The sequence below is a fragment of the Anolis sagrei genome, chromosome 3, assembly GCF_037176765.1.
Source record: "Anolis sagrei isolate rAnoSag1 chromosome 3, rAnoSag1.mat, whole genome shotgun sequence".
NCBI classification, from domain to species: domain Eukaryota; kingdom Metazoa; phylum Chordata; class Lepidosauria; order Squamata; family Dactyloidae; genus Anolis; species Anolis sagrei.
The window spans coordinates 16,470,653-16,488,976 of record NC_090023.1 but is presented as its reverse complement, the minus strand read 5'-3'; the positions used below and the strand labels follow the sequence as shown (position 1 = coordinate 16,488,976).

Here is an 18,324-nt window from a genome sequence, read left to right as displayed (position 1 = left end):
CCCCCTTACATCCTTTGCTTAATTCAGTGGCTGCAAACTGAATTTGAAATGACATTTGCACTTCATTGACTCAACAGTGGGGAAAGAAAAGGAGTAGATGATCCTTTTCCTTCCCAAGAGGCTCAGGCAAAACACACACTGCTACAGCCAGAGTACCATATATGTTGTTCACGTATAAGTTGACCTCATGTATAAATTGAGGGCAAGTTTGGAACACAATTATGGATTTTAATATGACCTGTGGACAGAGGTGGCCCTAGGTAATTTTCAACGGTAAGCAAACAGTATTTTGCCCCCCCCCCCCCAACCAATCACTGATATATATTTTCTGTTTGTCGTGGGAGTTCTGTGTGCCATATTTGGCTCAATTCCATAATTGGTGGAGTTCAGAATGCTCTTTGATTGTAGGTGAACTATACATCCCAGTAACTACAACTTGCATATGTCAAGGTCTATTTTCTTCCAATAGAAAATAGAAGAGCGCCCCTGGACAAAATCAACTATACTGCAAATGCTTACTTTGCATAATGGGTTGAGCCGCCCCTGCCTGTGGATAAATCAAGAGCCATTCCACAGAGGAGGGAAAGTGACAGTGCCACTCAGATGCTTTAAATCCAAGGGGATTGTTCCTTTTGATGATAATGATAATGATGTTTATTTATACCTTGCTTTTTCTCTTTTCTCTGATGGCACAGTGGGTTAAACTGCTGAGCTGCTGAACTTGCTGACCAAAAAGTTGGCGGTTCAAATCCGGGGAGTGGGGTGAGTTCCCACTGTTAGGCCCAGCTCCTGCCAACCTTGCAGTTCAAAAACATGCAAATCTAAGTAGATCAATGGGTACCACTTCTGCGGGAAGGTAATGACACATCATGCAGTCATGGAGGCCACATGACCTCGGGGGTGTCTATGAAAAATGCTGGCTCTTCGGCTTAGAAATGGAGATGAGCACTACCCCCAGAGTCAGACATGACTATAATGTCAAGGAGTAACATTTACCTTTTATCTTTTCTCTCTACAACCGAGACTCTAAAAGATAAATGATAACTCTTATTTAAAAGGGGGAATCCCCTTGTCTGAGCAGAGTGATAAAGGGTGAGAGGTTATCTACCCTGGGAGACCCTAAAAGAAGCACTGACCCCCCTCCCCTACTTTCTCAGCACTTCTTTGGGAGGAAGATCCAAAGAGCCCTCACCACCATTACCGTTTTCCCACCCAGGCATTAAAAAAGGCCAGAAGTTTCACCATAGCAGAGAAAGAGTAGAGAGCAATCGATGTTTCTTTTAGGTTCTCCTTGCATAGACTAAACAGTATTTATTTTTTGGTTAGAGTAAAGGTACAGTATTGACATTGTCCTATAGATAAGTCGATATAGATATTTGGGTAAATTTTTGAACTTTAAATTTCTAGACTTATACATGAATATGTATAGTATATATACTGTTTTAAGTGTCCTGTAATGTATCATAGAGAAACCCTAGACCCAACCAGCTTTTGCTGTTTAAGACCTGGGACTCAATGACTTTTGTTTGACTCTTGCTCTTGGTCCTGTCCGGTTGATGCCTTCACGGTAGTTAAGGGTATCAAGGGCTGATACCAACCATACTCGGAACCCTACACCATTGTTCTTAATTGCAGAAGCCATAGGCTGACCCCAAATATCTTGTTTTGCAAGAGGAAGAGAATATTTATTTATTTATTTATTTATTTTATTTATTTATTTACGATATTTCTATCCTGCCTTTCTCAAACCCGAAGGTGACTCAAGGCAGCTTACAACCAGGCAGCCATGTGATGCCTTAACAATAAACACTTAACATCACATTTAAAACAAAGTTATAATATCCATACAATAAAACCTTTAAAAACATATAAAACCAATGCCTTTACTGTTTGTCTTGTTGTCCAAAATCATTGTCTGAGCCATTCCAATATTCAGTTTCACATAATTCTGTATTTGTCTATTGCACTATCAATGTTTCTCAACCTGGGGGTCGGGACCCCTGGGAGGGGGGTCGCGAGGGGACATCAGAGGGGTCGCCAAAGACCATCAGAAACACACAGTATTTTCTGTTGGTCATAGGATTCTGTGTGGGAAGTTTGGCCCAATTCTATCATTGGGGGGATTCAGAATGCTCTTTGATTGTAGGTGAACTATAAATCCCAGCAATTACATCTCTCAAATGTCAAGGCAATCCATCTGTGTTCACATTTGGGCATATTGAGTCTGTGAGCCAAGTTTGGTCCAGATCCATCATTGTTTTGAGTCCAAAATGCTCTCTGTATGTAGGTGAACTACAACTCCAGAACTCAAGGTCAGTGCCCACCAAACCCTTCCAATATTTTCTGTTAGCCATTGGAGTTCTGTATGCCAAGTTTGGCCCAATTCCATCATTGTTGGGGTTCAGAGTGTTCTTTGATTCTAAGTAAACTATAAATCCCAGCAACTACAACTCTCAAATTACAAAATCAAACCCACCAGTATTCAAATTTGGGCATATTGAGTATTTGTGCCAAATTTGGTCCAGTGAATGAAAATCTGTCCTGCATATCAGATATTTACATTACAATACATAACAGTAGCCAAATTAAGGTTATGACTGGCCTCGTAAGCCGCTCCGAGTCCTTGGGGAGATGGTGGCAGGGTATAAATAAAGATATTATTATTATTATTATTATTATTATTATTATTATTATTATGAAGCAGCAACAAAAATAATGTTATGGTTGGGGGGTCACCACAACATGAGGAACTGGATTAAGGGGTCGCCGCATTAAGAAGGTTGAGAAGCACTACACTAGGTTTTCATAGGCTTCTTTAACAAGCCACGTTTTCACTTTTTGCCCCCCCCCCCCTTCTATTTAAAGTAGATGACTTGACTAGTGGCTGAATTTTTCTTTTAATATTGGCAGTGGGTTGGCATCCTTGACTGATCCCAAGCACAAGGCAGTCTGAGTAGCACATAACTCTCATTCAAGCTGCTACCATCTCTTTGTGTCTGCTGCAGGCTCCTCTTTCTGTCTAATAGTAGGGCTGGCCCTGCATAGAAGTACAAATGCACACCTCACTGGACTAAACACAGGCAAGTGCAACAGTCCCCCAAGACATTCAGTGTATACATAAGTCTGTCAAACTCAAAATGCTGGGTGCTTGATTTGCAGCAGTTGGCAAGGCATATTGGAGGTAATGTCTCTTGTTTCTTGCAGAAGATCATTGGAGAGAAATACCATGTGCTGAACCGTCGGCTTTGCATTGGGCGGCCTCGCTGGAAACTTCTATTTAATGAAATCGCCAAGTGCAACAGACAGTAAGTAAGATTCCCAGCCCAGTTTACCTTGCAGCCTTTGAGGGATGGGAGCAGGGTGAGTTTAATAAACCACATTTGTATGGAAATGACTCTTGGCTTAATGCTATCATTTAATGCCAAAACACCTGATGGCTGGTGTTATCTAATATGTTGCATCAGAGGAACGGGGGTTTGAACAAAAGATCTGTCACCTCCCATAATCTGAATGGTTCATCTTCCAGGCAACTAGGCAGTGGGTGGGAGGGAATAAGCTTTGCATATTTTCATAATAGGTAGCTTCTTATTCCACTCATTCTTCCAAGTCCTTTGCTTGCAGTGTATCTCAGGGTTGTGTTTATGCATGTGTCATTTTGAAACACTTCTAATTGATTTGGGGAAAATTAATGGCCAGTATTCTATATCAGCTCCTTCGTTAAGTATGTTTAATGATCTTTGTTAACTAAGTAACATCTCCTGGCCCATCTGTGCCCAAGCTTGACCAAAATGCCATTCACCCATGTTCTTTTGATTACTTCTGGGTGTGGTTGCTCAAATAATCAGAAGAAAATGGGTGAATGTCATTTTGGTCAAGTTTAGGCTCAGATGAGCCAGGAAATTGAGTCCATGACATGTGAGTGTGGAGAAGAGCAGACCACAGACCACCTCTTACAATGCAACCTGAGCCCTGCCACATGCACAATGGAGGACCTCCTTATAGCAACACCAGAGGCACTCCAAGTGGCCAGCTGCTGGACAAAGGACATTTAATATAATGCCAAATGTAAAACTTTGTTTCTTTAAAATGCATTACAACTGTACCCTTTTTTCACTTCTGATACGATAAATAAATCAATTCTGATCATTAGCTTTTTTTTTTTGTCGTGTCAGGAGCGACCTGAGAAACTGCAAGTCGCTTCTGGTGTGAGAGAATTGGCCGTCTGCAAGGACGTTGCCCAGGGGATGCCTGGATTATTATTTTTTTTGATGTTTTATCATCCTTGTTGGAGGCTTCTCTCATGTCCCCGCATGAGGAGCTGGAGCTGATAGAGGGAGCTCATCCGCCACTCCCCGGATTCGAACCTGTGACCTGTCGGTCTTCAGTCCTGCCGGAACAGGGGTTTAACCCACTGTGCCACCAGGGGTGCAGTAATTATTAGCTGAATTAGTCTCTTTCTCCAGGCAGTTGATACCTGGGAAAGTAGGTGAAGATAGGACTACAATTATGATGAGAGTCAGAATTGTAATTGAGTAGATACTGGGCATACAGAATGGTTATAGATGAGTACGGAGTCCTTTGTGGCGCAGTGGGTTAAACTGCTGAGCTGCTAAACTTGCTGATTGAAAGGTTGCAGGTTATTTATATCTTATATATTTATATCTTAGATATATATTTATATCTTAGATATATATTTATATCTTAGCTGCCCTGAGTCCCCCCCCCCGGGGGGGGGGGTGAGAAGGGCGGGGTAGAAATGATGCAAATAAATAAATAAATAAATCTTGCTTTTTCACTGGTGGCACAGCAGGTTAAACCGCTGAGCTGCTAAACTTGCTGGCCAAAAGGTTGGCGGTTCAAATCCTGGGAGTGGGGTGAGCTCCCGCTGTTAGCCCCAGCTTCTGCCAACATAGCAGTTTGAAAACATGCAAATGTGAGTAGATCAATAGGTTCCACTCTGGCGGGAAGGTAACAGCGCTCCATGCAGTCCTGCTGGCCACATGACCTTGGAGGTGTCTACGAACAACGCCAGCTCTTCAGCTTAGAAATGGAAATGAGCTCCAACCCCCAGAGTCAGACACGACTTGACTTAATGTCAGGGGAAAACCTTTACCTTTACCTATGGATGAGTACAGATGGCTCTCCACATTTGCAGGTTTCATTTTTGCAGATGGATTTCATGAATATGCTCTTTTTAGAAAGTCCTAGGTCCCATGGGGAGCAGGGCAAATGTCAGCAAGAAGTTTTATGAATCTGCAGCATTCCAAATGATCACAAACTTGCAAAAGCAAGATGCACTTACTTAATGTGGCATCCCTTTCCCAGACAAGCGCCTGTTTCACCCATTTGAGGCTCCTTTCCTTTAACTATGCTGAACAAAAGGCCGCCATCTACTGGTGACAATGTATCATGTGCCTGCCATGTGAGATGTGGGTTACTCCTTCCCCTCTTTCCTTCCCCATTCCATTACAAACAAGTTGATAGATTCTGCTAGAATGTTGTAACTTTTTTTGTGGAAAGTAAGGATCAGTGTTTCCCACGTTAGAACTTGGTAAATATTTGAAGGAGGGCAGGAAATGCAAAATGACTAAGAACTCCAAAACGGCGTATTCTTTATGTGCATCTCCCAGGATTTGGGGAGTTGATGCAACAGGAGGCAAGATTTCTACTTCTCATTGCTTCCTGTCCCCACTTTCCTGCTTTTTGTGTGCCACCTCTGGAGTCCTGATTGGCTACAGCAGTCCACAAAGTTGGAGATGTGTGAAGGAACCAGGCAGGAGAAACAGCAAAAGTTTTGTATACAGTCACGATAAGAGATTCATAGCAATAATAATGTGTTTTGGAAGCTGACGCCTCTAACAGAAATTGTACACAAAAGTTCTGGAACACAATGTCACAGCCACCCAGTCGCACCCTTTCCCTGGATACTCCATTCCATTTTCCCCACCTGGATTTTGACTCCCAACAGGTAGTCAGCTTTCTGTGGCACAGTGAGGATATTCTGCCACTCATTTCTCCCTTTTCAGTGCAAAATAAAATATTTTAAAATAAATTGAAGTACACTTGGCCCACATTGGTTCGGATTAGGGGTTTAGGACCACAGAAAAGCAGAAAAAACAATGTTTAATTGGACGTTTTTTACCTGAGAAAGAAAACCTCTCTAGAAGTCTCTAGGTCATTGTTTCTAAACCTGGGGGTTGGGACCCCTGGGGAGGGGGGTTGTGAGGGAATGTCAGGGGTCACCAAAGATCATCAGAAAACACAGTATTTTCTGTTGGTCATGCGGGTTCTGTGTGGGAAATTTGGTCCCATTCTATTGATGGGGTTCAGAATGCTCTTTGATTGTAGGCGAACTATAAATCCCAACAACTACAACTCCCAAATGGCAAGGTCTATTTTTCCCAAACTCCACCAGGGTTCACATTTGGGCATATTGAGTATCCATGCCAAGTTTGGTCCGGATCCATCATTGTTTGAGTCTACAGTGCTCTCTAGATATAGATGAACTACAACTCCAAAACTCAAGGTCAATGCCCACCAAACCCTTCCAGTATTTTCTGTTGGTCATGGGAGTTCTGTGTGCCAAAATTGATTCAATTCATCGTTGGTGGAGTTCAGAATGCTCTTTGATCGTAGGTGAAGTATAAATCCCCAAAACTACAACTCCAAAATGACAAAACGACAAAATCAAATTTGGGCATATCAGATATTTGTGCCAAATTTGGTCCAGTGAATGAAAATACATCCTGCATATCAGATATTTACATTACGAGTCATATCAGTAGTAAAATTAGGGTTATGAAGTAGCAACGAAAATAATCTTATGGTTGGGGGTCACCACAAAATGAGGAACTGCATTAAGAGGTCGTGGCATTAGAAAGGTTGAGAACCACTGCTCTAGGTCCACCTATATGACTCTAGGGTCCACTATACTGAGAGTCATACTGGAGGGCCTTCAGACTCCTCAACTAAGTCCAATGTATACATATCTATTTATTATTTATTTCTGGTACTTTTACCCTGCCCTTCTCAACCCCCGAAGGAGGACTCAGGGCGGCTTACAAAAAAGGCACAACATAACTAACTAGCTGATCTTGTGGAAAATCTATTGTCCTTACATATTGCTTATGCTATTGAAAATGTAGAGATTTTGCACATACAATCAGTTATAACTACATAACTGTGTAACTGCAGCCAAGATTTATAGCCATATCAAAACTTTTGATTTAAAAACAGAAAGAAGTATCGGCAATTAAAAGAAATGGAAGAAACATAACCAAAAACCCTGAGCTATAATTCAGCCATGAGCATGAGTGGGTTGAACTGATTCTTAAACAAGTGTATTGATGGTTGTGGGTCCTTTTGTCAGAATGACAGAAATGACTGGGAAGTGTTGAGAACATCTGGCATCACACCTTTCGGTATGAAGCAAGCCTGGCAGCTTTGAAAAGCTTTCTAATTGTGACTTTCCCACAGGAGATCATGAGTGTGAGACCAGTGGTGGGCCCTGTCAATCTTGAGTCGCCTTCTTCAGGCATTAGACCAATTAAACTAATTACAGTCACTCAAAGGGATGCTGGAAGCTTAGCTCCTGATGAAGGTGGACACATGCCAGCTAACCCATATATTATGCCATCAGGCCAGTAGGATTTTCTGTGGCCAAGTTTTGCTGAATGTGAAGCCATCTGGTTCTTCATTTCCAAAACTACAGAGCTTCTGTTGGAAGTGACTGACCAGAAAAGAGATTTTCATGGACTACTAAGAAAGGCCATGATAGCTAGTTTGAGGACAACATTGACCCAGTTTGTGCCAGCTGTGAGGCATATTTGGAAATGGAGAGGGACCAAAGAAGTGGAGGATGGAAAAGATTTGAAAATAAAGCTGGCAGTACTGTAAAACCTCCATCTGTGATCCACCCATACTTGGATTCATCGGCATAGTTCTAGTAGTCACCAGATTTCCAAAAAGGATATTGTAGAGATGAGGAAGGGCAGGAAAGGGCAAGCAAAATGATCAGGGGTCCAAAGAAATTCCCCTCAGTGGAGAGGTGTTTAGGATAACTGGGCTAGGCACAGCAGATCTGAAGTATAGTGTCTAGATCCATGAAACAATGGCTTCAAACAACAGGAAGGAGATTTCAGTTGAACATTAGGAAGAACTTCCTAACTGTGAGAGCTGTTCAGCAGTGGAACTCTCTGCCCTCTCTGCACCGGAGTGTGGTGGAGGCTCCATCTTTGGAGGCTTTTAAGCAGAGGCTGGATAGCCATCTGTCAGGGGTGCTTTGAATGCAATTTTCCTGCTTCTTGGCAGAATGGGGTTGGACTGGATGGCCCACAAGGTCTCTTCCAACTCTATGATTCTGTGATCTTTGAGAATGGCACATCCCTGCTGAAAGAATAAAAAACACATCATGTCCCATAATGCTTCCCAACTTCCCCCGAGTGGGCATTTTGATTATGTTTTTGGAATCCCTGGTTCATTTTGGGCCCACAAGATTTTTTTTTAAAAAAAAGTGTCAGTAAAAGGTCCTTTTAAAAGGCCTATCCTCAGGTTTGTTCTTTATTTGAATTTGTTTGTAAGTTGGAACAGGTATATTTTTATCTATGTAGCTTTATTTTGTATTAAAAGCATTGCAAAAATTAGTATAAAACCGATAAGAATAGAAGGAGCACAAGCGGCTAAATATCTTTTGACCAAATACGGACAACAACAATGACATTGTCTGTAGCCTCCAACAATTCTTCCTCTGTACATGAAGCAGGGCATAGCAGACAAGCATACAGATGTGGAGTTGTTTGTTCTGCTCCACAGCCACACAAGGTGAGGGATTCTTTTAGGTAGTGCCATTTTTCCAGGTTGTCTTTTGATCTGCCCACTCCACTTCTGAGTCTGTTCAGGGACTTCCAAGTTGCCCATTCTTAGTCTGCCCCTGGAGGAAGACCCTCGTGGGGGGCCATCCAATTAGGGTTTCCTGGTTTCGCTGCCCAGAGAGATGCTCTTGCTGTTGTTGGGGACATAGCTAGCTTTGGATAGCATAGGGAAGCGTTAACACACCTGTGCTGCTTGTTTTGCTGTCTGTGGCCCTGTTCAGAAGATTTCATCTCACTTTCAGTCACTGTGAGAATTGCATTTTGAAAAAATTGTCTTGTTGTGGAAAAAAAAAGATTGGTGGTAAAGCTTCAATGAAGACACCTTTTCTCCATGATGATTCAGGTGTGAATTTCTCATCAGAGGGGTAGATTTCTATCTCTTCCTTGTCTCATCTTAACTATGAGTTGTTTGTAAGTCGGACATTTGTGACTCAGACACTGCCTATATTTGACTCATATCTGCAATTTTATCTTTTTGTTATATTAGATTGCACTACTTCCTTTCTTTTCTTCCAAAATTCATTTGCATGTTCCATCTTGTGTGCATGTATTTGCCCAATCTCCCCTTTGTTTCCCAATCTCCCCTAAGTTTCCTCCAGTTGACCAAAGCTAGTTTGTGCATATTTGTCCATTGTTTGTCTTCTAGCAAGTCATATTTCTGTAAGAAATCTGTGATTTTATTTTTCGAAACCAGTGGTTCTCAACCTGTGGGTCCCCAGGTGTTTTGGTCTACAACTCCCAGAAATCCAGCCAGTTTACCAGCTGTTACAATTTCTGGGTGTTGAAGGCCAAAACATCCTGGGACCCACAGGTTGAGAACCACTACTCTAAACCATACTTGCAAATGTCTACCTTTCCAAAGCAGTCTTGAGAGATTGACATTCTGTCCAGATTCTCAAAAACACTTTTCCTTGTACAAGACAGAAATGAGTTTATCTGGAAATTGCAGAAAGAACTTTGATTTTTTTATATTGATTACAATGTTTCATATGTTTTAATGTGCATTTAATTTTCATTTTTAAATTTTTAACTTAATGTATTTTAACAGTTTGTTGTTCTAAGGCATTGGATAGTTGCCATATGTAAAGCCAACTGAGTCCCCTTCGGGGTAGAGCAGTATTTATCAGCCTGAAAGTTGGGAACCTTGGGGGGTCACAAGGGGGTGTCAGTGGGGTCACCAAAAACCATCATAAAACGCAGTATTTTCTGATGGTCATGGGGGTTCTGTGTGGGAAGATTGGCCCAATTCTATCGATTGTGGGGTTCAGAATGCTTTTTGATTGTAGGTGAACTATAAATCCCAGTAACTACAACTCCCAAATGTCAAGGTCTATTTTCCCCAAATTCCACCAAAGTTCACATTTGGGTATATTGAGTATTCATGCTCAGATCTATCATTGTTTGAGTCCACAGTGCTCACTGGGTGTAGGTGAACTACAACTCCAAAAGTCAAGGTCAGGGCCTACCAAACCTTTCCAGTATTTTTTGTTGATCATGGGAGTTCTATTGGTTCAATTCCATCATTGGTGGAGTTCAGAATGCTCTTTGATTATAAGTGAATTATAAATCCCAACAATTACAACTCCCAAATGACAAAACCAACTGCACCAGTATTCACATTTGGGTGTATGGAGTATTTGTGCCCAATTTGGTCCAGTGAATGAAAATACATCCTGTGTATCAGATATTTACGTGATGATTCATAACACTAGCAAAATGACAGTTATGATGTAGCAACAAAAATAATGTTATGGTTGGGGGTCACCACAATATAAGGAACAGTATTAAGGAACTGTATTAAGGAACTGTATTGAGCAGCTACATCTGAGCAGGGAGCCGCCCAGCACCAGCAACATCTCTGCAGGGAGCCCCCATGGCCCCCACTGTCTGGCTCCTTTAAGGGCCCAAGCCTCCTTATCCACCCGGCAGCAGCTGCATCTGAGCAGGAAGCTTCCCAACACCAGCAACATCTGTGCAGGGAGCCCCCATGGCCCCCACTGCCTTGACTCCTTGCTGCATGGCACCTGTAACATCTGTTGGTGTGTGAGGACTACTAAACTGAGGCTTTTCCATGAACTCCTTACTGATAGTTTTGGGCAGCCTTGGTGGGTCTGGTCCTCATCACAAACTTTCGTTATAATTGCACTGTCTACAAGATTGGTAATTGAAAACTACACAAACTGGCAAACAATCATGTTTGACCATTTTAATGATTTTAATTTAAATTTATTATTTATTATTTATTTATTTACAGCTTTTATATTCCGCCCTTCTCACCCCGCAAGGTACTCGGGGCGGATTACAGTGTACACATATATGACAAACATTCAATGCCAATTTGACATACAACATATACAGACATAGACAGAGGCTATTTAACTTTTTCTGGCCGCCAGAGGAGCTGTCGCTTTCATCGTCCATCTGCGACACTGATGAATACTTCCGCATTCCCCGCATGCTTTTGCTGGAGTCCTTTTTATGGCCTCATAAATTAGTTAATTTATCCCCCCCCACACACACACACACTTTAAGGTGGTCCCTTATTTTCCTACTTGACAGATGCAACTGTCTTTCGGGTTGCAAAGGTCGACAACAGGCTACACAATTGGTTGGAAACCCACTCCAACCCGGGCTGGCTTCGAACTCATGACCTTTTGGTCAGAGTGATCTTAATGCAGCTGACACTCCGCCAGCTGCGCCACAATCCCGGTGGCGCATATAATTATATGTTATTGTTTTTTATATGTAATGTATTGTTTTTATGAGTATGTGAGGCATTGAATTTTTGCCAATGATTATGCTGTACACCGCTTTGAGTCCCCCTAGGGGTGAGAAAAGCGGTATAGAAATGCAGTAAATAAATATTAAGGGGTCACAGCATTAGGAAGGTTGAGAAACACTGAGGTAGAGAAAGGCTGGGTACAAATAGAGTAAATAAATAAATAAGCAAACTCTTTGGTGTAGAATGAAAGAGTGAGGCACACTATGTGGTCAACAAACTGTCTTGGGCTTGGCTAGATGAGTTTGTTGAACCTGTTTTTGATTTCTACAGGAAGACTGTCGGCGTTTTTTGCTGCGGACCCAGCGGAATTTCCAAAGCGCTCCACAAACTGAGCAACAGTAGCAACCCTTATGGGACCAGGTTCGAATACAATAAAGAATCCTTCAGCTGAAGAGCTCCAGGCCTTTACAGGCACTGTTTGGAAGACCTGAGTGCAATTTTCTGAAAACAAAAGAAACAAAGACTCCAGCATTAGCTGGATGGCTCATACCAAAGACTAGCATATTTTCTTAAGTAATTTATAATTATTTAAAAATTCTAGAAAGGAGAAGAATGATGTGAAATACACTCTACCTGGATATGCAAAAAGCCCAAAGGTCTTACAAACTGACAATTTGTCCATGCAGAGCTTGAATTAGCAGAAGGCAATTAGAGGGAGATGCGCACACTTGCTTATACGGCTGATTTTTAAGATCAGCGCATGGAACTCTTGAACTTTCTCCACCAAAACGCTTCAGATCCCAGAGAATGGCATCGGTTGAATGAGCACTCGACTGATTAGAATGGGAGGGAAATACATTCGAAGTCAAATTCTGCCCTATCCTGGCACATAAATAAAGCAGCTTTGAAATATCGAGGCTTTGGACAGAACTGTTGTGGAAAAAAATACTTAAAATGGGAAGGATTCAGAATGGTCCTCTGAGGATTTCCCAGGCACATGTGGCAGTGTGCTCAATGGAATGGGTGGAACCCACCTTCACTTGGGGCCTCCAAGACCACGGTTAGAGCGTAGGCCTTTTGGGAAAAGGGGTGGAACATGTAGTCACGGTCACAACCATCACCCTCCCATTCTAGCCACCTTCCTAACTTCACCCTTTGAATTGGAACTTCACCCTTTGAATTGGTTGTGCCCCTTAGTGGCCAACCACGGATGACCAGGAGATCCTCAGAAGATGTTTTGACCTTCTGTTAGTAAAAAATTAGGATTGTTGCTTGCTCACATGATGGAGGTGTTGGGGGCATTGTTGGAAGTTCTGGCGCTTCTCCTCAGGGATATTGATACCATAATGTGTTGATCTTGATCACTTCCAGGTCTCAATATTCATCTGCCCCCACTGTCACTAGAATTCTTACATTTTAACTTGTTTTAATCCAGTTTGTTGCCAGCGTCCCATTACACATATTCATAATTCAGTAACTGGGTTTTTTAATGCCTCTCCTACTCAGTTTTGTGCACACAAAGTTATGCTGAGTGAAAAGGGTTACTCAGCATATCAATCAACATACCAAAGTTTTAAAAGCAATTAAACCTGTTGAAACAAGATAGCACCAAAAACAAGACTCATTTCCCTGAAACACGCCTGGTGGTTAAACTCCTGAGCCAGCAGGCCTGAAGACTGACAGGTCCCAGGTTCCAATCCAGGGAGAGGCGGATGAGCTCCCTCTATCAGCTCCAGCTCCTCATGCGGGGAAATGAGAGAAGCCTCCCACAAGGATGATAAAAACATCAAATCATCCGGGCGTCCCCTGGGCAACGTCCTTGCAGACAGCCAATTCTCTCACACCAGAAGCGACTTGCAGTTTCTCAGGTCACTCCTGACACGACAAAAAAAAAAGAGGTGGAATCCCCAAAACCCCAATAGAAGTCTATAGACTCCACTTTCACTATCACAGTGTGATTTGCAGTGTCTTGGATTGACTCTTCCTAATTCTGCCTATAGGCTATTTCTTGTCATGCCTTCCTATTCTGACTAAAATATTAGGTCCACCATGGAACCATTTTCCACCGTGGAACCATACAGAGCAACATCCAAGGAGATCCATTCTCTGCTTAGCCATGTATACAGAAACATTTCATTTTTTTGTTAATCCCCAATGGGACCAGAGTTAGTGGCATTGAGGAAGCCACAGGGAGGACATGGTAGAGAGTGTTTATTGCTCATGAGCTTTCATATTGAGGAGGGGCCAAGTTTGTTTGCTGCTGCTCTAGAGAATAAAACTCAGAACAATGGATTCCAACTATATGAAAACAGAGTTCACCTAAGCATTAGAAAGAATTAGTAAGAACTGTTCAACAGTGGGATGTACTGTCTCAGAGCATGGTGGAATTCCCTTCTTTAGAGGTTTTTGAGGAGAGGCTGGATGGGCATCTGTCAGGAGTTTCTTCAAGAAAGACTAACAAAATAAAGGGCCAAAACTAAGAAAATGAAGTTCAGTAAGGATAAATGCAAGATACTTCACTTAGGCAGAAAAAAAATAAATGCAAAGATACAGAATGGGGGACTCCTGGCTTGATAGCAATACATGTGAAAAAGAACTTGGAGTCCTTATGGACAACACGATAAAACGTGAGCCAAGAATTTCATGTGGTAGCTAAAAAAGCCAATGAGATTTTGGTCTGCATAAATAGGAGTATATTGTCTAGATCCAGGGAAGTCATACTACCTCTTTCCTCTTCCTTAGTCAAACCACACCTGGAATAACACTGTGTCCAATTCTGGGCACCACAATTTAAGGGAGGTGTTGACAAGCTGGAATGTGCCCAGAGAAGGGTGACTAAAGTGATCAAGGGTCTGGAGAAGACCCATATCAGGAGTGGATTGAAGAGCTAGGCATGTTTAGCCTGCAGAAGAAAACACTGAGAGCATGATAGAAAGGGGAAAGCAAGCTTGTTTGCTGTTGCCCTGGAGACTAGGACGTGGAATAATGGCTTCAAACTACAGGAAAGGAACATTAGGAAGAACTTCCTGACTGTGAGAGACATTCAGCAGTGGAACTCTCTGCCCCGGAGTGTGGTGGAGGCTCCTTCTTTGGGAGCTTTTAAACAGGCTGGATGGCCATCTGTTGGGGGTGCTTTGAATGTGATTTTCTTGTTTCTTGGCAGAGGGTTGGACTGGATGGCCCATGAGGTCTCTTCTAATTCTTTGATTATATGACTTTTCCTGCAGGGCAAAATAGAGTTTGACTGGATGACTCTTGTGGTCTCTTCCGATTTTTTTTTTTTTTTTAGTTTTGTCCCCATAAGTCTCATTTGAGGCAAAAGTTGGAGTCAGGGAATGGCTTTGATCCAAGGAGGTAGACCCACAAAACACAACTCAAATTCTAATCAGAAAATATCAATTGCATTAATCACATATTTCAGGAGTAGACCACTTGGTGTTGATTTTGCCACCCTGTGATCTTCAGTCAACTATCTCCTTTTCTTGAATGCTCCCTATAATGAAAAAGGCATACAAAATAGCAAAATGCAAGCCCAAAACCCTTGAAAGGGGAATTATTTCACATTTAAATATCATTTACCAGGCCTGGTTTTGTGTCAGAAACATGATATTTTAGAAATGGAATAATAAAAATATCTCTGCTCTCACATGCACTCTCATACACTCACACACAAATACCGGATTCAAAAATGGCAGTTTTCCACAACCTGTTCAGCAGTGAATACTGTGCACAGAACCAGTCAAAGCTTTGCAGCCTTTGCCAATAAGGAAAATAAAATGCAATTACATGCCTGTATTCCTGCTGCTAAAAAATAATAATCCCTTTCTACTTCTTGTCTTAAATCGACACCTTTTGCCCAGCAATTTGTATTATTCCTGTAGAGGAGAGAAGCGATGGAGCTGTAAGTAAATGGTGTCATAACACATTCATCAAGAGATGGAGGGAGAGGCAGAAGAGTCCAGGAGTCAAGACAGGTACAGGAGGATGTTAAATATTTACAGATCTGCTGAAGATGAAAAGGAAAGGAAGAGAAGACTTTTATTTGCTTAAGAAACAGCAGAGACTAGAGAATGTGATTTGAACCCCTGGACCCTTTCAAACTACAGAATTATAGCACTCCTTCCACTTTTAAATGGGTGGATTTGCAGTTGAGAGGGGGGCATTTGGATTTCTCAGCCAGAGAACTTTAGTGTCTTGTGTGTGTGTGTGTGTGTGTATATATATATATATATATGATATGTATATGCCACATTTACTAGAGTAGGGCCCAATTTATATAGCATTATCAAATGTGCATGGTTACACTTACATTGCTTTTCCACACATGTCCAAGATTTCATCTGAGACATATGGGAAGGGATGCTATAATAAATAGGCTTGTGCATGGATTCAGAGTGGTCAGTTCCCTTCTGTCAGAATGGCTTGTTTGGATGGCCGTAATGGCAAGAGCCCGACCATCATGTTTTTCCATCTGTAATGGGACCATGTAGCAACCAATCACAGCTCCTCCTCTTCTATTCGGCATCATGAGGCACACAAAGAGGTTGCTGCATACTGCTTGCACAGAGTTTCCCTGTGAGCCCTGCCTGTTGGGATTGAAGAATGCCATGACGTATCTTATGCAAGTTTTGTCTGCTCCCTTGACTGAAACCCAGGCTCCCTTGAAGGGAAAGAGGGAAAGGGTCCCAGGAATGGAAGGAAGAGCCATGTAAGTTCCCCATTGTCGCCAGTGGGCTGGTTCTAGCCACATTTTTTGACTGCAGACTGAAAATGGCTATCCGGCTACCTGCCCATTTTTGGGAGGTGAGCGAAAACAGATACAGGGATCCACCAGAATCCAACCAGCAGAAAATGACTGAAGTTCAGCCAAAATGCACAAGCCTAATAATAAAGGTATATGTCTCCATAGCTGGAACTGGCATATAATGAAACAAACATACGTGATGCACAAATACGTAGTTTCCCAAAATATATTGAGTCCATACTTCAGGAAATAAAGCCCAACTTCTCATTAGAGGGAAGGATATTAGAGGCCAAGATGAAGTACTTTGGCCACATCATGAGAAGACAGGAAAGCTTAGAGAAGACAATGATGCTGGGGAAAACGGAAGGAAAAAGGAAGAGGGGCTGACCAAGGCCAAGATGGATAGATGGCATCCTTGAACTGACTGGCTTGACTCTGAAGAAGCTGGGGGAGGTGACGGCCGACAGGGAGCTCTGGCGTGGGCTGGTCCATGAGGTCACAAAGAGTCAGAAATGACTGAACGAATGAACAACAACAACAAACTACTTTAAAAATATAATTTTAAATGAAATAAATATTTAACACTTTATTTATATACCGCTCTATCTCCCCTAGAGGGCGCAGGGTGGTTTCCACACATGCAAGAACACAGAAAAGATATACAGAGTTAGCTCTGGTGTGGGCTGGTCCATGAGGTCATGAAGAGTTGGAAGTGACTAAACGAATAAACAACTACAAAATATAAAATAAGTTATCCCTTATCCAAAATGCTTGGGACCAAAAATTATTTGGATTTGGGAGTTTTCCCATTTTTGGAATACCTGTATTTGCACATACATGCATAATGAGATATCTTGGTGATGGGACCCAAATTGAAACTGTTAAGGAGCTGGGCATGTTTAGCCTGAAGAAGAGAAGGCTGAAAGGAGATATTATAGCCATGTATAAATATGTGAGAGGAAGTCACAGGGAGGAGGGAGCAAGCTTGTTTTCTGCTTCCTTGGAGACTAGGACGCGGAACAATGGCTTCAAACTACAAGAGAGGAGATTCCATCTGAACACGAGGAAGAACTTCCTGACTGTGAGAGCCATTCAGCAGTGAAACTCTCTGCCCCGGAGTGTGTTGGAGGCTCCTTCTTTGGAAGCTTTTAAACAGAGGCTGGATGGCCATCTGTCAGGGGTGATTTGAATGCAATGTTCCTGCTTCTTGGCAGGGGGTTAGACTGGATGGCCCATGAGGTCTCTTCCAACTCTTCGATTCTATGATTCTATGAAACATTAAATGTATTTCTGTTCCATATATAACTTAAGTGTATATCCTGAAGGGAATTTCATACAATACTTAAATTATTTTGTGCATGAAACAAAGTCTGCATCCATTGAACTATCAGAAAGGTGTCACTATCTCAGCCATCCATGTGAGCAACTTGGATGTATATTTTTTTTGCCTTTTTCAAGAAAAGGAATGCTCAACCTGTATGCCTGAATATATACACAAATCACACCTGGTTGCACTTTCTTATACATAACCAGCAGTCCCACATCAGGCATTGTACATTGGTACAGATAAAATGCCTTCAGTGGGGGCCAAATGGGCATCCAGGTGTGCTTCTTAAGCACCTATATATACACCTGTGGAATGACCAAATTTGGACGAGAGAAAAGTCTAGTCACCAACAGTGGTTTGTCCTGCTTTGAATTTTGCTCCCAAATGCTATTGCCTCTTAATGAAAAGAAATCTTCACTGCTAGAGATGGGGAAGAAAGGCTGCTTGCCCTGAGTGTGGGCCAAACTGACAGTTTGATAAATACATCTCCGGTTAGAACAGTTTGTTGAACCCAGGAAAGGGCAAGTGTGAATGCCCAAAAAGCAGTGTTATGTAATTGTCTGATGTTCAGAGGAGTGCTGGTAGAAGAGGGGAAAGCAAAGGGAGAGAAAGGCAGGCTGCTGCATTGCTTCCGTCGCATCAACCGCACATTAAAATTCTG

General features: G+C 42.2%; 1 protein-coding gene across 2 annotated transcripts in view; it reads left to right on the top strand.

Annotated features, from left to right (window-relative positions):
- The window catches only part of NOX4 (NADPH oxidase 4), a 150,441-nt gene extending 137,935 nt beyond the window's left edge, over nt 1-12,506 (top strand). For both annotated transcript variants that reach the window (XM_060771126.2, XM_060771125.2), the window contains exons 17-18: nt 3,205-3,305; nt 11,923-12,506. In XM_060771126.2, coding sequence (XP_060627109.2) covers nt 3,205-3,305; nt 11,923-12,043 — 222 coding nt within the window. In that variant the 3' untranslated portion in view covers nt 12,044-12,506. The remainder of the gene's footprint in view (nt 1-3,204; nt 3,306-11,922) is intronic.
- The last annotated feature ends 5,818 nt before the right edge of the window (nt 12,507-18,324 follow it).